The 21969-nt window shown below is 46.1% G+C and overlaps 1 protein-coding gene and 1 pseudogene across 2 annotated transcripts in view; one reads left to right on the plus strand and one right to left on the minus strand.

Annotated features, from left to right (window-relative positions):
• MINDY4 (MINDY lysine 48 deubiquitinase 4) overlaps positions 1-21969 on the minus strand; it is a 171139-nt gene that overhangs the window by 94481 nt on the left and 54689 nt on the right. For both annotated transcript variants that reach the window (XM_088442581.1, XM_088442580.1), the window contains one exon: positions 4033-4091. In XM_088442581.1, the coding sequence (XP_088298707.1) occupies positions 4033-4091 (59 nt within the window). The remainder of the gene's footprint in view (positions 1-4032; positions 4092-21969) is intronic.
• Positions 21664-21781, plus strand: LOC148510587 (5S ribosomal RNA; annotated as a pseudogene).

A 21969-nucleotide genomic window follows, 5' to 3' on the forward strand; every position in this document is an offset into this window, starting at 1 on the left:
AGGGCACGGCAGAGCTGGGTTGCCCCCTCCAAGAAATATTTATCAGGTACCAGTTATCAGTAGCGAGGGCTACTGATTTGTCACTTGCTCTTAATTTTACCGGTACATCAGGGAGACGACGCTGCAGAAGCCGATTTGACCTTTTCAGCATTGCAATGTCTCAGCCTAATGATGGTGTTTTTGTGTATATCGCGTCCACAGCGATATTAAATTATTTTTCTGCTTCATTTTTACTTTGATTAGAAAACCCAACAGAGCTTCCTCAGCCCCTGTACATCTCTGGAATTTCCTGGTATGGATCAAATGATTGCTCTTTGGTTCCTGTCTCTCACAGCGTAACTGTCTCACAGGGGTACACCCAGAGGCACATGGAAAACTTCAAAGGGCCCTGGGTGGTGCTTGAGCTTTCAGCCCCCGCCACATATCTATGTGTGTCTGATCTGCCGCTAAAGCTCCTAATTCTCTCATATCCATCCTGGATTACTTACAATGTACAGAGCAAGTCTCGTTCTGTAATGATCTATAATAAACACTAAAGCTACATACGATCCAGCATTCGCTTCACCCAAAGCTCACTTTGGGCCTGAAACAGAGTTGAATGCAGGTCAGCTTCGCATGATTTTGCACTGCGTATGCTCTGTAGCGAAGCTTTGTCGCAACCATGGGCGATGCCAATTAGTAGGCAAGTTATTTACATCTGCACTTGCAAGTTTAGTGAGGACGTGTTGAGAGGGTTGTGAGCTAGGCGGAGTTGTGCGTATGCTTAATTACGCATGTTTTCAGATGGATCTTTTGCACCAAGGATAGAGGTAGTGGTTTAACGGTACACTGATAATGATGATGGTATTTAGTTCTGTGCACGCAATGCAGAAGCAATTACGGGTAACTTGCGTTCAATCCTGCATCAGCCACATTGGGGGGGGAATTCAATTAAGGGCATATCCGTTCACACAGCCGTGTGTACGCAGCAGCTGCCACGCAATACGGCAGCGGGATCTTGCACAAAAGTGTTAGCTACCCCCCCATAAGGTAGCAAGCAGTTTTGTGTGAATCACGCATTCGGACGGCTGGGCGAAGGGTGAGAGACGGGCTGCCATTGCCGGCATGTAAACGCCGTGGCAACAGCAATTTGCACCCTACGCCGACAAATGAATTCACCCCATTATCTCTTGTCAAGTTCAATCAATTTTAATGAGAAACGTGTAGGTCCACATACAGTCCTGCACCTGGCGTTCCGCCCAAATTGCCTAAATAATCCCACATTAATCCCTGGGTTTTTTCCTGTGCACGCTCATCGACCCAGGTCTTGGCTAAATGAGCACAGAAACTACCCGGTTGGAGTCCCGGATCCATGACCCTGCATTCGACCAAGGTTTTTCACGGATCTTGCAACCAGGGTCAGTGCCCCGGCATCTTGATGACCGGGATCATTCCTTAAAAGACTTGATTGGCCGGCACAGTAGCACTTGAAGATGACATCGTCCCCAAGCGTTGACTATTGAACGGAAGACCCGGGTCACTGGTAAACTGGGTACAGTGTGAAGGTTGATGAGCCAGGAATAACCTGGGACAATCACCCAGGTGTGAAAGGAGGTAAGTACTGAAACCCCAGCTTCAACCAGTGTTCAGCGTTCCGAGCCGGATTACAGCTAGGGTTTATGTCTGGAAGGGGTATTAGTCTCACTCTCAAAATGGCAAATGCAATGTACAATTAATACATTTCATTTAAAGGCGTGTATGCTGATTAAAACAACTGCATTTCTGTGCCGCATGGATGCTTAGACAGTCCCAGCGATCCTCTGAACTCCTCCGTCCTCCTTTCAAAACACACATAGAGGTTCCCTGTGACCCTCGATTCCTATGCATAGGAAGTTTTAAAAGAAAGGACACTGATGACACTGCTTGCCCACAACACGCAGGAGAGAAGAGCACCTTCGGACTGTCCACGACCTCCAAAACCCACCAGTTACGGGGGAATAATTATTAAGCACAAATCTGTATTGCTGCATGACTTTATGATCGCCACCCAAAAACAAAATCTGAAGTTTTTTGGTGGAATTCTTCTTGGGCACTAGCTGTGATATTTTAGTTAATGGACATTAGCTGCCTGGTATAATGCTACTGAACCACCGATTGGGGTGGCAGGGTGGCAGTGGCGTCACTAGGGGTGGTGTGGGCTGCATTGGGTGACACCATTTGATGGGGTGAAATCAAAATAGCAGAGCTGCTCTGCTATTTTCGTGTCACCGCCTAGGACAGTGTCACTAAACATCCCTGCAGTGGTGATGGATGACACTGTGCTAGGAGAGGCTGGTGGCTTCCCTGCAGCTCCCAGAGCTCTAGGCAAGCCCCCAGCGTGACACGACTGTACACATCAGGGGCCTGGCCTCGCAGGTATGTGACCACGCTACCTTCGGCACGTACAAGAGGCCGGTAAAGTGTCAACACACCCGGTGACGCCTCTGCAGAGGGGTTCCAGTTGCAAGGCAATAATGTTGTATTCTGGGCAATGGGAAGACAGAGCGAGACCAGACAATCCCATGGCAGAATTTCTCAAAGATGATCCTCATGGAATCCTAACAGTGCATGTTTTCCAGATCATCTAGCTGGAGCACAAATGTGTTCATTGACTAACACAACCGGTGGTAATAATTATTCCTGAGGATACCTTCACACACGCACTGTTCCATAAGGACAGAGGCCCTGATTTAGAGCCGGACGCTCTGACAGAGCGCTCGCTCTGAATCAGTGCCGTCCCTCTTAGTTTTTAGAGCGGCCTCCTGGCCGCTCGCATAGCTGTGGGTGCCCACCCACAGCTATAGCGAGTGGCCAAAAAGATGGTCGCGATGGTCAAGACCATCGGGCTTGCGACAAGTCTCTTGCGGTAGGGTATCGTGGCCGCAAGCCCTGGAGTGCTTTTGGCTCTATCAGAGCCAAAAGCACTCCCACTGACATCACATGTGATGTCAGTGGGGCCGGCCCCAGACGGTAGGCGTTGCCATGGGAACGCCTCCGTCTGGGCAGTCACGCCCCCAGCACGCCCACCAAAGGGGGCGTGCTTTCACTCAACATCGACAGCACGCCCCCTTTGGTGCGAGACCCATAGCGACGGCTTGGCCGTCGTTATTCGGATCTCGCGCATGCGAACGACGGAGCCGCCTCCGTCGTGCGCATGCGCACTTGGCCAACATCGACCCGCTTGCGAGCGCTCACGAGCGGGTCTGAATTAGGCCCAGAGTTTGAGAAACACTGTCCTATGGAATATGATATACTATGGAAATCATATATACTGTACTGATATCCTAAGGGATATTGTATACTCTTACACAATTTGGCAAATGTGTGCTAACCGGTCACATTAAAAGTGAGAGGAGTGGAGAAAGTCGATGTAAACTTGAGATGAGTGTGGGGGGCCGCATTCAATACGTGGAAGCAACATGAGTGTAGGAGGGAACCTTAGGGTGGGTACACACTTGTACGATCACTAATCTTGCCGATGGTCGAGGTGTTTTACCTTCACCCGGACCAAGCAAGATTACCAGTACACATTACCCAATGTAATGAATGGTGGAATGATACACCCTCGTTCCGTCCTCCATTCCACTGAACAGCCTCGCATACGATATCGTGTGATTGGCCGTGCAGCACAGCCAATCACACGATACCGAATGCAACTCGCGGGAGCGCGCAATCGGGCCCAATTTATCATTCCGATTTGCCGTAATCGGGCCGATATTACCCTTAGTGTTGAGAGTAACAGTGACGGGGGGCATGAGATGAATGTGAATAAAAGTGAGAGTGTGTATTGGGTACACACTTTGAGAAGAAGTTAAAGTGAAATGAGGGTAGGGATACCTGACATAAGTGAGTAAATGTGGGATGATGGGAACGAAAGTGAGATGAATATTGATGAAAGAAGATGAAGCTCCTCCATATAGTGGATGTACATAAATCTCCCCTATTAATGTCTATTTACAGCATTTCCTATAGTAAGCCGTTACTTCAATACAGAGAGAACAGCACAGCATTTACCTAGCCTTATGTCTTCTTTACGATTAGCCTCTTCGTGCGCAATAGACCTCACTGTCTTCCTAAAAGAAACACAAACACACACAGGTCATATATCACACAGAAATAACATTCCACCAGTAAACAATCACCAAACAAAAGCCAGTATAACAGCAATACTCCAACCTGTGTCACTTCACGCTGCCTCTACGGGAAAAGCCGCGTCTGCAGCCTCAAGGTCACCTATTGTGATTAAAGTGCTGTTTGTACAGCCATTCAGACAATATTTATGAGGTGACTTTCCCACCAACACCCTGTAACTAAGTATATTGTGAGAACAACATGATTGATGCACACTTTCCATTGCAGACTTACATAACTCTATAATATCGGACAGTTCTAATTAGTGTATATATTCCAACTTCCTCGCTGCAGCCGTCTGAGAGTAACACAGCAGCCACAGCAGGGAAATAGGTCTCATTAAGACGCATTTCACATTGAAATGTTTCAGCACTGATTTGAATAGAGGCTCATATTCAGGATGGTCATTGATGGCCATCCTTGGAGCATGGTGATGGTTTTCTTTTTTTAGTTGGCACAGGTTGCTCAACACATAAGCCCGATACCCCCCATGTGGCCTGCATAGCTACACCTTCTTTGACTGACCCGCCACCTGCTGTGTAGCACACGTAGGTATGTTCGGCGATGGTGCAAACCATCAATGGTTCCCGTCGATCATGATTTCTTGCCATCAAATTAAAACACTGATGCCACCATCAATGGTTAAACATTCTGTGCTGGTCTTACAGGCTCTGATTGGCTGCATGCTGGACTAGACCCTCCCTCTCCAAACGTACTTGCACAGGGATATGTAGGAGTTGACTGAGCAGAAATACTTTGTGCTACTTTTTAGCGTTCTAATGTTCTTATTGTTCTAGCTCCACCAGCCCTACCTCTTATTCACCCGTGTTTTCCCTTATTTAAAAACATTTCGTTACTTTAGACCTGATGAAACATAGGTAGACTTTTTTTTACATTCCTTGGGCCAATATATTGGCACATATGCCATCACAGCATTATACGCCTGTGTCGTTGACTCTGAACTTAGGCCCTCATTCAGAGCCACTCGCTAGCGGCAGTACGCTCGTTCCGAGCGATGTTCGCACATCTGCGCATGCGTACCGTTTTTAGTACGCATGCGCGAACCAGTCATGCGGCCGAAAATCGTTTGTACGCAATATAGCGAGTGCCTGCTATTTTGAGTGACAGAATGAGGCGTATGTGGGTGGTAACAGGGGAAGGTGCTTGAAAACGGGGAGTGGAGATCCGAACGCAGGCGTGCTTAAAGGTCAAAACGGGCTTTTAAGGGAGTGTATAATTAATATAGCAGCGTCATTGACCACGTCACTTGTTTTTTTTTTACTCAGAAGTGCTCGCAAAATAGCGGTTGAAAAAACCAACCACAAGAATAGCGAGCAGTTCATACGCTGTACGATGTACTCGATTAATCTAATAAATAGCAGACATGACGTATGGTGCGAGCGGCCAGGGGGCGTTTTTAACAAATAGACGAGCGTATGTTTTGCTCGCTCGTTCAGACTTAGAGGTGTGAACAGACTGTAATGTGCGAACGGATCATTTGAATAGCCACCCCTTGTTTTTGAACGAACGACCGCAAATAGCGAACGGCTCTGAATGAGGGCCTTAGGCCCTCATTCAGAGCCATACGCTCTGAGCAGAGCGCACGCTCTGAATGAGGGCCACCCTCCATAATTATGGAGCGTCCTCCTGGACGCTCGTATAGCTGTGGGTCACCACCCACAGCCTATATGAGCGTGCAGTTTGATGGCCGCGATGGTCGTGACCATCGTGACCATCGAAACTGCGAGCTGGAGCCTGCGGTTGAGGTTTTCAACCGCAAGCCCCGGAGTGATTTTGGCTCTATCAGAGCTAAAATCACTCCCACTGACATCACTAGTGATGTCACTAGACATCACTAGTGATGTCAGTGGGCCGGCTTCTGACGGTAGGCGTTCCCGTGGGAACGCCCCCGTCAGGGAGGCACGCCCCCGGCACGCCCACCAAAGGGGGCGTGCTGTCAATCAACATCGACAGCACGCCCCCTTTGACCAGACACAACGAGCGAAGGAAAGTCCTTCGCTCGTCGCGTCTGGCGCATGCACACGACGGAGCTCCCGCCGTCATGCGCAGAGCACAACATCGACCCACTTGCGAGCGGACAGCCGCTTGCGAGTGAGTCTGAATCAGGCCCTTAATGTCTACAGCTCTAGTAGACCGTTAACACTATACAGCTACCACTTCCTCTCCAAGCAACAATCACCTGAGAGTCCAATGCACATTATGAATGAAAGGCAACACCTAATCGGACTGTAGCAGCTAGCGTCCATTCAGATGCTGTCTTCTATTTTGTGGACCTCCCCTATCAAGCAGTATAATCCCTTATCTCACCACACTTGGTGATAGTACAATATCTGGCAATATGGGAGCCTGATAATATAGTTTGACATTTCTCCAAGTACAGTATCAGTGCATAAATTGAGAAAATATATATATGTACAAGTATAGCGTTCCCGCTAGGCTGTTTTAGCGGGGCGCGGCGCCCTGCCCTACTTCTGGAGGGCAAAAAGCGCCCTGCCCTCACAGCCTGCGGGTGCCGTCTTCACCCGCGGGTCGCAGTGTCCCGCGGGTGGGGAAATGTGCGGTGACCCGGTCACCGCTGGAGAATAGATGGCGGGCGCATGCGCCCGGCATCTATTCTCCCTGTCGGCAGCGCTTGGGGGCTGCCCGGCCTGTCTGTAAGTGCCGGGTACGCCCCCATAAGTGACGAAAAGGGGACGAGTCTTATAGACATGCCCCCTTTTCAATGGCCAAGGCCCTTTTTCGGGCGCGCCTTCGCCGCTCGCACGGAAGTGCCCTCTCTAGCTCCGGCGCCCTGCCTGCCGCCGGAGCTAGAGTGAACACTACAAGTATAAACTCGTATATATATCCGTGTAGCATGTCTTCCGTTTAGTATAGATGAGAACTATGTGTGTATTATAATGAATAACATACTCTCTCTACATTATAAGGATATTTTTATGCTTACATGTTCCTTTCCTTTGCGTCTTCTAATATTCTAACAAATTATTTACAAGGTGCTATAAGGATTCTGTTGCAGGGATGCGGTCAATATCCCGGCAAAGGGGATGCCGGAGCTTAGAATACCGGCGCTGGAATCCTGATACCTCTCAGAATCCCGGCATCCCAAAGGTAATTAGGGAGAGGGGGAGGGTTAGGGGCTAGGGGGAGGGTTAGGATCAGGTACTGGGGGGGGGAGGGTTAGGTATAGGGTGTGGGGAGGGGAGGTTAGGTTTAGGCACTGGGTGGGGGGTGGGGGGTTAGGTTTAGGCACCAGGGAGGGAGGGTTATGGGAAGGAGAAAGGTTAGGATACCTACCGACAGGTGTCAGTATCCTAACCCTGTCGGGATGCCGGTGTCATTATTTTGACAGACGGGTTCCCGGGCACCAGCATCGCATACCCAACCCCTGTAGTACCTACAAATGGATAACACTGATAATACAATGCAGAAGAACAGATTAATCAGTGTATAAATTCACATAGATGTATAATTATAGTGTACAATTAGCAGAATTATGTAGAGAATGTAAAGGTTTGAGGACCCCGATTATACGCGCTAATTGAGGACCCAGATTATATGCACTAACAATCTATAGGAGATATGAGCACAGACTGTAAAGTTAGGAGGAAGCATGGTAAGATAGAACGAAAAAAAAATAGTGTTAAGGGCCCTCTATAAGGCTGGATGAAAGTCTGATGGAGCGAGGGAGGGTCGTTCCAGAGGTCAGGAGCAGCCTATGAGAAATCCTGACTATGAAAGTGGGAGGTGGTGATCAGGGAGGAGGAGAGGCAGCAACCAGTAGCATAGCAAAGAGGGCAGGAGGGCGTATATGAGGACATGAGCTGGAGATATAGGAGGAGCAGTGAGGCCCAGAGCATTGCAGGTAAAATCTGCTGTGACACAGTTAGGTTAGGGGGTCCCTCTCCTGGGTAGAGGACTCCTTCCTTACACACACACACAGCAGCAGGGAAGCAGCACACCAGTCTGGATGCAAGTACAAGCTGGTCGGCGCCAGTCTTTATTGTACAATGTCAGAAATAACAAAGACAACATAAACATAAATCCTAGCCCTGTCGGGGCACTAACTTCACAGGTAGTTCCCTCACTACCAGAACCTGGCAGAGCCTAATGCCCTTGCCAGCAACAAAGGCACAGCACAACACTCACAGATAGGTTTTCCAAGTGTCTCTGAGCAAACTCCCTGTCTGCTCTCCCAGGTGAGACAATCAGCCCTCAACACACTAGGCTTATATTGGCCACTCTCAGGTGGAAACCCTAACAAGCCTGTTACAAGGCTGCGAGAACCAAAACCTAGAGTGGCCGTGGGTGGAGCCCTCCCTTTCCTCTCACCCACAACCCCCAGGTCCCAAACCGGCTTTTCAAAAAGCCGAAACTCAAGCCTGCTACACTGCAGACTTTCTCCTGGGGCTTTAAAACACATAAGACAGGAATCTGGGACAAATGTACCTGCCACAGACCACTTTACCAATGAACCTATCACATATCCACCCCCTTTGTTTCGACCTGTGGGGCGGAACAACTGAAGCCCCCAAACAATGAACGCGTGACAACGCGTCAGCATTGGCCAGCTGGCTTCCTGGCCTGTGTTCCACTGAAAATTTTAAAGTTTGTAACGCCAAGAACCATCTCGTAATTCTCGCATTACTGTCCTTATTTTCGGACATCCACTTCAAAGGGGCATGGTCAGTGATCAATTTGAACTTTCTTCCAACCAAGTAGTACCTGAGAGCCTCTAATGCCCACTTTATGGCCAACGCCTCCTTCTCCACTGTGGCACCGGGTAGGCATCGAATTTTGAAACACTGTTCAACTTTCGGAAGTCATTGCAGAAACGCACACTCCCGTCGGGCTTTGGAATCAACACAATGGGACTTGACCATTCACTATGTGATACTTCAATAACCCCTAACTCTAGCATATTTTTAATTTCTTTCGACACCGATGCTCTTGGTGCTTCTGGTAACCTATAGGGCTTTAGATTAACTTTAACCCCTGGGTCAGTGATGATGTCATGTTTAACGACCGAGGTTTTCCCAGGTACGTCAGAGAACAGCACCCTATTTCTGACCAGAAACTCCTTGACCTCTTGTTGTTGAATTGCCAACAGTACCGTTCTATCTTTCCAGGGCTTTAACAGATTTATATGGTATATCTGTTCCGGCTTTCTTTTCCCCGGCTGGTAAACTTTGTAATTGACCTGTCCCACTCTTTCTAAAATTTCAAAGGGGCCTTGCCATTTAGCCAAAAGTTTATTTTCCACAGTGGGAACCAACACTAACACTCTGTCCCCAGGAGCAAAGCTGCGTAACCGAGTATTACGGTTGTATACACTCTGCTGTGCCTGTTGAGCCTGTTTCAGGTGCTCTCTCACTATCGGCACCTCTATAATAGGCAATGGAACTATTAGTTGTTCCACAACATCTTCCCCTTTCTTAGTCACCTGATATAACAAATCCTGACACATTACCATGTGGGGATAGGACAAAGGACTATCAGGGTCTATGGGTTTACCATCAACTACTTTTACATTCTCCCTGGCTTTTACCAAAGTAGGGTCATTCAACTGCTCCACGGCAAAGACCTCTCTTCTGACCTCTAAATCAGGCAGACGATCAACTGGCCCAACAACACTTCCCACCTCAATGGGAGGCACATCAGTTGGCGGGCCACCGTCACGCTCCGCATTCTCTAGTTCGCCAACCATAGTAGGAAAAGGGAATAACTCTGACTCAGAAGAAACTCCCTCCTCCACTATATCGACAACCTTCTCAAGTGGACCGGGGTTGTTCACTTCTGGAACAAAACGGCTTTCCCACAATTTCCAGAAGTGAGCAAAGTCTCTCCCCAATATTGCATCGTACATCAGATCAGGCACCAAACCCACAGAAACTATAGCAGAGCCACATGGTGTCTCGATGTTCACCTCGGCAGTAACATAATATCGATTATCCCCATGTATGCAGGTCACACCAACAGTTTTCCCTGTATGCCTCAAGGGGTTCACCAGCTCAGCTTTTATAAGTGTCACCAAGCTACCAGAGTCTAACAGTGCCTCTACTCGGTTGCCACCTACAGTGAGTACACACATGTGCTTATCAGTCTCAGCCTGCCGGTCAGCCGTACAGGCTGTCTGTGCAAAGAAAGACGCCCTGCGGTAGACATGAGCAGTATCACATTGCATAGGTTCAGTTGTAAGTGAACAATTAGCGGAAATATGGCCGAAGTCACCACACCGGAAACACTGAATCATATTAATGTCTAGTCGTTTACGGGGCAAGAACCTTCCTGGCCTGGCAGGCCTGTCTCCAGGTTCTACACCCTCAGTCTTAGGTACATTCCACCGCCCAGCACCCTTCTCCCCTGGAACAGTCTTACTAGTGTCTGTGGGAGTTCGCCGGTGCGCCATCGGGGCTCGGTGGGGCATACTCATCAGCTCCTCAGCCGCCACGTACCTCTCCACCAGCTCGACCAACTGGTCCGCGGACTTAGGGTCTGCATGGCTCACCCACTTGCGCACAGTCGCAGGTAACGATCGCAGGTACCGGTCCATCACGACCCTTTCCACGATCTGTGGTCCAGTCAGCGTCTCGGGCTGTAGCCATTTTGAGGACAGATGGACGAGGTCATGCATCTGTGAACGTGGAGGCTTATCCATATGAAACTCCCAGCGGTGGACCCGTTGGGCACGAACAAAGGTGGTGACTCCCAAGCGAGTTAGGATCTCCTGTTTTAGTTTTTTATGGCCTTGGCATCAGCCAGGCAATAAGTCGAAATATGCTTTTTGTGGCTCCCCAGACAAAAAGGTGCCACCAGACTTGCCCACTGCTCCTTGGGCCAACTCTCCCTTTCGGCCGTTCTTTCAATTGCGGCGAGATAGGCCTCCACATCATCGCCCGAAGTCATCTTTTGGAGGAAGTGACTGGCTCGTACGGAGTGAGTGGTGGTGGGAGGACCAGTATTAACATCTCTGGGTCGGGCGACCAGGTGCTGTAACACCTCTTTTATGGCCTGTCTGTTTTCCTCGATGGAGACCTGTTGAAGTTTGTTAGTCTCCTGCTGAGCTGCTGTAGCTTGGAGCAAGGCCTTAATAACTTCCTCCATTTTGTCCTGGGGTGTAGGTTGGAAGCTGAACCTTGCCTCTCTGAGCATTGGCTGACGCCTCCTCTATGGGACTCCAAGGACACAGTGTTATTTCCACACTCACAACTTGGGTGTCTGTCCCTTTAATTTTTAAATGGAAAGTTTTCCTCTTGCTGCAACTTCAGTGTGTGTGGGTGCCCGCATTCTCCACCATATTGTGACACAGTTAGGTTAGGGGGTCCCTCTCCTGGGTAGAGGACTCCTTCCTTACACACACACACAGCAGCAGGGAAGCAGCACACCAGTCTGGATGCAAGTACAAGCTGGTCGGCGCCAGTCTTTATTGTACAATGTCAGAAATAACATAAAGACAACATAAACATAAATCCTAGCCCTGTCGGGGCACTAACTTCACAGGTAGTTCCCTCACTACCAGAACCTGGCAGAGCCTAATGCCCTCGCCAGCAACAAAGGCACAGCACAACACTCACAGATAGGTTTTCCAAGTGTCTCTGAGCAAACTCCCTGTCTGCTCTCCCAGGTGAGACAATCAGCCCTCAACACACTAGGCTTATATTGGCCACTCTCAGGTGGAAACCCTAACAAGCCTGTTACCAGGCTGCGAGAACCAAAACCTGGAGTGGCCGTGGGTGGAGCCCTCCCTCTCCTCTCACCCACAACCCCCAGGTCCCAAACCGGCTTTTCAAAAAGCCGAAACTCAAGCCTGCTACACTGCAGACTTTCTCCTGGGGGTTTAAAACACATAAGACAGGAATCTGGGACAAATGTACCTACCACAGACCACTTTACCAATGATCCTATCACACTGCATATAAATTATTTCTGAAATACCTGCTGAACAATATTGGAATTTGGAAAATACCCAAAACATTTACAAGAGTCAGCTAAATAATTAAGGGAATCTAATTCCTAATTTGCATATGCAATGCACACTCTCCAGCTGTTCCGATATTGGTAGGACAGTCCAGATTCCAGTGGATTAGGAAATTATGATTTGAATTAGGGAAGGACATCGACTATTGATAGTTTACATCCCAAGGCGAAGGTTTCAGTATTCGATGGTGAAGCTCCAATGGCGGAAGTTCCTGTTCTCTCCGCTTTGCGCACACGTGGATCCTGCCCTCTGCACTGCCCCAACCATTAATGGTAAAGCAGAAGCCATCAGGTATCCATGACCTCATCGTCGGTGTCCATCCCTAATCTGGATCTGGCTGTACAGAATCCTGTCAGTCCAACCTGGAAGCGAATCCTAACGTTGAGTTAAGCACATTGCTAGGTATAGCTGCTTTGCTGTCAGACATACAGATGTGTCCTCACTGTTTTTTTGCTGCAGTCGTGCCAAACAGCCCCTCTTGGTGCACCTGGTCCCGTGAGACTCTGCTAGCGCCGGACAATTAAGTCGTAATGCAATTAGGCCAAACCAGGAGACTGTGCTGAGTAATTGTGCGACTGAGTCTCTCACTCAGAATGTGAAGTGCTATGATACAGCGGCCGCAGCTTTTTTTCCACAGCAAGTTCCGTTTTTAGTCACAGTGGCACGCAGATATACAAGTATCACATATCATATTAATCAGCACAGTCTCATCCTAGTTGCATTTGCGACTTAGACGCATTTTCAGCAAAAAAGAAGACGCCAGACGCTAGCAGAGCTAAACGGGACCTGGCAGCTCACTCATGCCAGGCATATCACGCTGCATGGCAAACTGAGGCTAGATGGGAGAGGACACATCTGTACAAGGGGATCAGTATGAAAGACCTATGTCCGGCAGCAGTGAAGATCCTGACAGCTCCAAAGGTAAGTATTTGCCAACCCTACGCCCCACCTAACCCTAGCCTCCCTCCCTAGTGCCTAACAATAACCCCCCCTCTAAGTGCCTAAACCTAACCCCCCCTTCCCCACAGCGTAAACCTAAGTCACCCGGGGGGGGGGTGATTAACGCTAACCTCCTCCCAGGGGGGGGGGTGATTAACGCTAACCCTAACCCCCCTTCCCCTAGCCTGAACCCAACCCTCCCGGGGGGTGCCTGACCCTAAGCCCCCCGGGAGCCCTAAAACCTAACACCCCCCCCCGCGCGCGGCTGTCCGCGCCCGCTTACCTTCGTTCGGTATGCCGGGCTCCCAGCGTAGGTCTAATGACAGGCATCGGGATTTTAGTACCTTGACAGGATTTGACAGTCGGGAAGCTGGCGGTCGGCATTTCGGCCATCGGCTTCCTGACTGCATCTCTGTACAAGTGTGTATACACATTTTAAGGCATGCTGGGGGCAAAGTAAACATTTATGGACACCCACTTTGGTTGAGCTACATCCCTACTATAGATCATCCCTAGATTACTACAGGTTGAGTCTCCCAAATCCAAAATGCTTGCGACCAGGGGTATTTTGGATATCGGAATATTCCGTATTTTGGAATATTTGCATAATATAATGAAATATCTTGGGAAAGAGATCCAAATCTAAGCACAGGATACATTTATGTGTTATATACACCTTATACACACAGCCTGCAGGTAATTTTATACAATATTTTCAATAATTTGTGCTTTAAACGAGGTTTATGTACATTGAACCATCAAAAAGCAAAGGTTTCACTATCTCAGTCATGCTAAAAAAAAAATCCGTATTTCGGAATATTTGGATATGGGAGACTCCACCTGTATTATTATTATTACACTGAATAGTCAACTTTATATTTCCTATTGCATCAAGTGATGATTACACTGACTTTCTGAACCTGACCCATAAATGAATGTAACCTATAACTGATACTTAATGTAAACGTTTTGGAATGTCTCCTGTTTCCATCCCTGCTATGCTCATATCTGGAGGTAAATAGTAACGTACCCTCTGATCCCTCATACTCATAAGAAGTTACAGATTGTCACTGACTCCGTGATAAGACAAAGATAGATGCTGTTCAGGATACAACCCCAAAGGCAAGTTCACTTTGTAGACATAATTGTTGACATTCATTTCACGCTTCCTATTGTCTGCGACATCCTCTCCTCAGGTTCTGTTTATTGTTTAACAAATCTAATTGCATTGAGGAAAACCACTTACTTTAATGATCTATTATCATACAAGGGTCACTTTGTTGTACATAATAACTGTGGTGATATCTGGTCTTGTCACTGTGTGTTTCTGCTTCTACTATGAGCCTACAATTCTACATTTTTGAATATAAAAAGGACTCAATCTACGCCCCACATGGTATACACAGTGACTTATCACCCATGCCGCCATATTGTCTGCCAGCGCTGGTCCAGAAGGTGCATACACCCTGTTTTCATTAATATTCCCCTTTCATTGACTTTAGTGGCATCTACAGTACATGTCCTCTTATTGAGTCGTTTACTAATATGCTTAATACTTTAGTTTCCTTGGGTGCTTTTCATCTTAGAATACAATGAATCCCTGCTGAGAGCATAGTGGAGCTGTAGTAAATATATATATATATATATATATATATATATATATATAATGAGAAGAAGATAAGGCGCATCCACGTGACTAAAAAATAACTATCACTTTTACTAAGTGTAATAAGCTCACATACATCAAATTAAACAGCGGCCTGCCCACACTCAACCCTCCGGAACACACCCGGGGTGATGGATACCCACGCTATACAAAGCGGCAGTCTCGTCCAGCAAACAGCTTGGGACTCAGCTTGTGACGACACCACGTCCAACATCAGACACCAAACCACGCCCAACTAGTTTCGTCAACCAAGGACTTCGTCAGGGGGTGTGATCTAACCCAACCTAGACTGGGTACACACACACACACACACACACACACACACACACACACACACACAACACATTCACAGGTCCAAGAAAAAGCATAAAGTGCCCTGGTGCCTTCCCACATAGAAACACACACAGGTGCTGGTCAGTCCTAGAACAGACTGAGGCGCTTCGAGAAATGCTAATATTATGTTTGCCGTATACACATACAGTATATGGCAATAAAAAATATGCTGACCTATAAATGCATGGCTGAAAATCATCATCAGCACAGATATTGGCAAAACTTGCACTGCGTTATAATAACACTACCTAAACAAGCAGATGCAAAGATAAAGAGGAACTTGTCTGCACAAGCTTACAATCTAAAAGCAAAATGGTTTTATTACATAAGGCCAGGTAGCAGATAGGGCAGAGGTAAGTGTGCACTGTAAAGCTGTATTGTTAGGTGGACCAAAAGTGCCAACGGGTCAAGTGAATGTACAGTGTAAAGGTTTATTTAGCTATACGGCTTAAATATTACAATACATTTTGCAACACATAAAAGCCAATCAGGTATGAGCTTTAATTACGCTGATTTGCACCTAATTAATCAGTACTAATTTCTGATTGGTTGCTATGGGAATGCTGCAAATAGGTATTGTGTGACGCAGATATGCCTCCTTCGCCACACAGATAGGCACGATTTCCCAATCCACTCATCTAAGATTTGAATAAACTAATCTCAAAATATAAATCTCTACTATGTTTATAAGTACGGAAGAAAAATTAAACGTCTCAGCTCCGCCCATTGGACGGTGACGCAATTTTGCCCACCTCGCAGGCTGTGCCACCTTGGCCCGATAACCCATGCTCTTCTATTGTACATTAGAGGTGCCCCTACTCTTCTATGGTAAAAACAAAGCTGCATTTATGTTCCACATTTTTAAATGAGCCTAACAGGGACGTTCACAAATTGTTTTTGGTCTATCTTGTCCAGTGATGTGCGGTCAGGTGAGGCAGGTGAAGCAGAGCCTTTCCTGTCATACTTAGGTACACAAGTTGAGTCTCCCATATCCAAATATTCCGAAATACGGATTTTTTTTTACCATGAGTGAGAAAGTGAAACATTTGCTTTCTGATGGTTCAATGTACACAAACTTTGTTTAAAGCACAACATTATTAAAATACAGTATAAAATAACCTTCAGGCTCTGTGTATAAGGTGTATATGAAACATAAACTAATTTCATGTATGTACACAACTTTTTGTTATGCACAAAATTATTAGAAATATTGTATAAAATTACCTGCAGGCTGTGTGTATAAGGTGTATATAACACATAAATGCATTCTGTGTTTAGATTTGGGTCCCATTCTCAAGATCTCATTATGGTATGCAAATATTCCAAAATACGGAATATTCCGATATCCAAAATACCCCTGGTCCCAAGCATTTTGGATATGGGAGACTCAACCTGCTCCAAAGCAGGGCCGTAACTAGGGTAGTGCGACCAGTGCCATGGCACAGGGCACCGCAGGGCAGGGGGCGCTGTTTGGGCCTGTCAATTGTTTTTGTTTATTATCATCATTCTCACTTGTAGCTTCCTCTTCTTTTATCCCCAGCATCTCCTGGCCTCCCCTGTCTCTTCCCTGGCCCTTCCCCATGAGGCCATGGCCCTTTTACAGGTGCACTATCTTATGTCCCTATTTAAAAATTGGGGGGTGCGCCAATGCTCTCTCTGGCATCGGGCACCAAAAAGTCTAGTTACCGCTCTGCTCCAAAGTTCTGACTATTGAAATTATAAGAAAAAATTCTAGAAAATATTATACATATCTTCTTTGTATTATTCTAATAATGTTTATGGTCAAAACTCTGGAGTAAAAAGTGTATGGCAGGTGAGGCACTGCCTCCCCTGTCTACCTTTTCCGCACATCCCTAATCATAACTCATCAAATTTCCCGCACTATATACTGCTGCACCTTTATATAATGCCCACATGAATCCTCGGGTTCATACTGTATATGTATCTGTAAATCTGACTGTTTACATTCAGGAAAAGTATTGTTACAGAAAAAAGTCTCAGGAAGTTATAAATTCAATCTATACAAATGAATTGTTCCTGCGATACAGAGATCCCCCGCTTTTGGCTCTCCCCTTCCCCACATGTCCCATCAGTGTTTCCTGTACTAGCTTTGCGAAAGGAAACTAGAAGAGAACAGAATGTACCATGGTATCTATAAAACGCTGTCCTATTGTATAGCCTCTACACACGGTTCTCTAGAGATAATATGCTGTCAGGTACTTATTTTAGGAGAGGAATACTAAATGAGCCCTGAAATACACAGATTCGCTTCTTAGGGTGTGTTCAGCAACACCACACAGTAAGTCCTACACCTAGAACGTGATCCCCCGTAAGACAGATTGCTTTATATTTCTATATATTTCACACAGAGCATACGCTCTACACTCTACACTCTCCCACCCTGACCTGTGTAGGCGTTCATATATGGAAAACAAACACTAAATATATGATTTGTATGGGTGGTAACAGGCCAGCGACCAAAAGGCCTGTACACAGGGGTGTTCTGTTAGCAAAGAGAGTACAGAAAATAATAGGTCAGGCTGCGAGTGAGGAAACAACTTGAGTGGCAGAAATTGAAGACTAATGTTGCCGGCACACAATCTTATGTCGTTTATTGAGCTTAATTAAAAAACAGTATATAAAAAAAAAAAGCTTTTTGGACTATGGGCACAAACACAGCATGACTGAATTTTGTTTCATTTAGTTATTGAGAGCATTTATATTCACAGGATATGATTCAGAGGGGAAGCAGTTAACATAGCGCCGCCTGTCGGAATCCCGATGCTGGAAGCACGACCAGGGACTAAAGACAGGCACCTAAATCCCAACGCCTATCTTTAGCCCCATGCCGAAATCCCGACACCTATCTTTAGCCCCACACCAAAATCCTGACGCATATATTTAGAAGCACCAAGAAATCCCGACGCCTATCTTTAGCCCCACGCCAAAATCCCGACGCCCGGCATCCCTAACAAAGGTAAGTCTGTTAGCCGCGGGGGTAAAGGGTAAAGTTTAGGCACCCCACGGGGGCTTAGGGTTATGCACCCCCCGGGGATTGTTAGACTGGGGGAAGGGGGGTTAGGGGGGAGGTTAAGGTCAGACCCCCCCCCCACCCGGAAAGGTTAGGTTTAGGGAGGGTGAAGGGGGTCGGTTAGGGTTAGGCACCACTAAGGCAGGGTTAGAGGGGGGAAGAGGGAGGGTTAGGGTACTTGCCAGCCCTGGTCGGGATCTTCACTGGGCTTCCCACGTCGGTATTTTATCCGGCGGCATTACATACCGATTCCGATTCAGAGATTGACGCAAAATTTCTACTTGCGAAAATATGCTAAGGACTCAGCCGTCAACTTGTGCACAGAGACGCCCCTCTCCGGCACCTGACATCCAGCACTCATGTACATAAGTGGGAACATCGGAGACATCGGCCGCACATCGAACCTCTGAGTAGGCCTATGCCGGTTTAGAATGAGTGCCTGACCTAAGGCGCCAAGGCCTCTCCAGCTCTGTATGACTTTGCAGAGGCACGCCCAGAAAACTCTCCCGAAACGCCAGCATTTTTCTAACCACCCCTTGTTACCTCCCCAAAACGCTGACTACCTGTCACTCACTTTGCAAATAAATCCTCTCTGTGACCACATGTTTTTGAAATACAGTCAGGTCCATAAATATTGGGACATTGACAGAATTTTCAGATTTTGGCCTCTATTCACCACCACAATGGCTTTGAAATGAAACAAACAAGATGTGCTTTAACTGCAGACTTTCAGATTTAATTTGAGGGTAATTACATCCAAATCAGGTGAACGGTGTAGGAATTACAACAGTTTCAATATGTGCCTCCCACTTTTTAAGGGACCAAAAGTAATGGGACAAACTAAACAATCCTAAATCTAACTTTCACTTTTTAATACTTTGTTGCAAATCCTTTGCAGGCAATTACAGCCTGAAGTCTGGAACACATAGACATCACCAGACGCTGGGTTTCATCCCTGGTGATGCTCTGCCAGGCCTCTACTGCAAATGTCTTTAGTTCCTGCTTGTTCTTGGGGCATTTTCCCTTTAGTTTTGTCTTCATCAAGTGAAATGCATGCTCAATCGGATTCAGGTCAGGGGATTGACTTGGTCATTGCATAACATTCCACTTTTTAGCCTTAAAAAACTCCTTGGTTGCTTATGCAGTATGCTTCGGGTCATTGTCCATCTGCACTGTGAAGCGCCGTCCAATGAGTTCAGAATTATTTGACTGGATATGAGCATATAATATTGCCCGAAACACTTCAGAATTCATTCTGCTGCTTTTGTCAGCAGTCACATCATCAATAAATACAAGGGAACCAGTTCCATTGGCAGCCATACATGCCCACGCCATGACACGACCACCACCATGCTTCACTGATGAGGTGGCATGTTTTGGATCATGAGCAGTTCCTTTCCTTCTCTTCTCTTCCCATCACTCTGGTACAAGTTGATCTTTGTCTCATCTGTCCATAGGATGTTGTTCCAGAACTGTAATGGCTTTTTTAGATGTTGTTTGGCAAACTCTAATCTGGTCTTCCTGTTTTTGTGGCTCACCAATGGTTTGCATCTTGTGGTGAACCCTCTATATTCACTCTTGTGAAGTCTTCTCTTGATTGTTGACTTTGACACATATACATCTACCTCCTGGAGAGTGTTCTTGATTTGGCCAACTGTTGTGAAGGGGTTTTCTTCACCAGGGAAATAATTCTTTTGTCATCCACCACAATTGTTTTCCGTGGTCTTCTGGGTCTTTTGGTGTTGGTGAGCTCTCCGGTGCGTTCTTTCTTTTAATAGTAATAATAATGCTTAGTAATGCATGCAGTAGAGTGTTGCTGTCTGTTGGTTTGTGGTAAATGGAGGTATCAAATTCCGTGCCAGACCAATGAATGTTTAGATCCAAAAAATGTACATTACTGTAACTTTGTTCATAAGTAAAAGTAATGTATTGATGCATGGTATTAATCTTGGACATAACCTTGATGAACTCCTCTTCATAGCCGGACCACAGTACCAATATATCATCGATATATCGAACAAAAAAAAATTAGAGACTTGTTGAAATCAAGATTGTTGAGAAAGAGTTCTTTTTCAACAAAAAACATGTATATGTTGGCAAAAGAAGGTGCTACATGAGACCCCATGGCACAGCCTTTCTTCTGGAGAAAAACTTATTGTCAAAAAGAAAATAATTGTTATTCAAAGTCTGTTTCAATAGACACAGGAAAAAATCTATGTTAGGGCCCTTATATTCAGAGTGTGATCTCAGAAAGGCTCCCAAGAATTCACAACCTTCCTGTTGTGGTATGCTAGTATAAAGTGAGTTGACATCTATGGTGCACAGAGTAGATCATGTGGAAGATTATTTAAACTGTGTAATTTATCCAAAAGAGTATTGGAATCTTTCAAAAATGTGGGCTCAAGTGAAATGAGGGGCTGCAGAAAAGAGCCTTTCTGAGATCGCATGCACAGAGCCATCATCCCACATCGCTCAAAAGGAGTCTTCCATATTCCCAATTTTTACGTGCACTGAGGATTACCAGTGATCCCTTTCGAGCTGAGCAAGAAATTGATTGTATGATAACCAAATTCGCTCAACGTGAATATAGACGCAAGGATTTAATTGCGGCCAAAACTAGGGCAATATCAACACATGGACAGACAAACCAAGCCAACAATATAATAACTACCAAAATAGATACAATGTTATTTGTTAATTAACATAATATTGCCAGCAAATTTATCAACTCCACTGCCAAACGCCTTTGGCCGATAATTAACACGGATAATTCCATCAAGTCGTTACAAAATTCAAGGATTATGCTTGACTACAAACGTGGGAAAAATCTGAAGGATTGGCTGGTACACAACGACATCAACTTTGGTCCTACTAATATTGAACAACATTTTTTGTCCAAGAAACCGGTTGCACGACATGCAGCTTCATGGAAACTGGCCCAGACATTGTACATCCACATTCGGGGAGGCGTTTCCCAATCAGACACACATTAACATGTACATCCAAATGTGTGGTGTATATGATTCGATGTCTCTGTGGACTGGCCTACATCGGGAAGACCACCTGCACTGCCAGAATTACAATGGCACAACATCGCACGGCAATTCGTCAAGCTTTAGAGGGAAAGGAAATAGACCAACCGGTAGCTCGCCATTTCAAAAATTTTCGACATTCGTTATCCACCTTGGTGTACAAATTAATTGATCATGTCCCTATGAACAAACGAGGAGGTGACAGGGACAAGAAATTGTTACAACTTGAAACGTTTTGGATACACAAAATGAATACTATATCACCATTTGGTCTTAATGAACAACTTTCCTTTTCCTGTTATTTACACTTACACTTACGGGGTATCGGTTACCCATTTTTCTGCCTTAATCAGTGTTTTTGGTTATTTTGCATTCTTGCATTATTCATAATTGGTTGTTTTCATGGATATGTTGTTTGTTATCTTTATTGTCCATTATCCATCCACTGTGTGTTGTTACATTGGGGTCTCGGTCAGCGGCACACGCAGTACTATCATGTTTGGATTTATTATTCTTCTGCTACAGCCACACTACACTGGATACGCCTTATACCGTCTGATCTTTGAAGCTAAGCAGTGTAGGCCAGGTTAGTACTTGTATGGGAGACCACCTAGGAATACCTGGTGCTGTAACATGGAGTTATCCTTTCTGATGCAGTTCCACTCGCAGGTGCGGTTGCATTTTATCCATTTTCTTTTTCTTTATTTTTTCACACAGTGGATGGATTTCATTAGTTCAATCCACTCGTTCAGCTTATTACTATGTGGAGTTTGTTGAATATTTTCATCTCACATTACGACTAGGTTATATTGCATGATGGAAT

This window comes from Taudactylus pleione, unplaced genomic scaffold (assembly GCF_031769625.1).
Source record: "Taudactylus pleione unplaced genomic scaffold, aTauple2 ptg000314l, whole genome shotgun sequence".
In the NCBI taxonomy this organism is placed as follows: domain Eukaryota; kingdom Metazoa; phylum Chordata; class Amphibia; order Anura; family Myobatrachidae; genus Taudactylus; species Taudactylus pleione.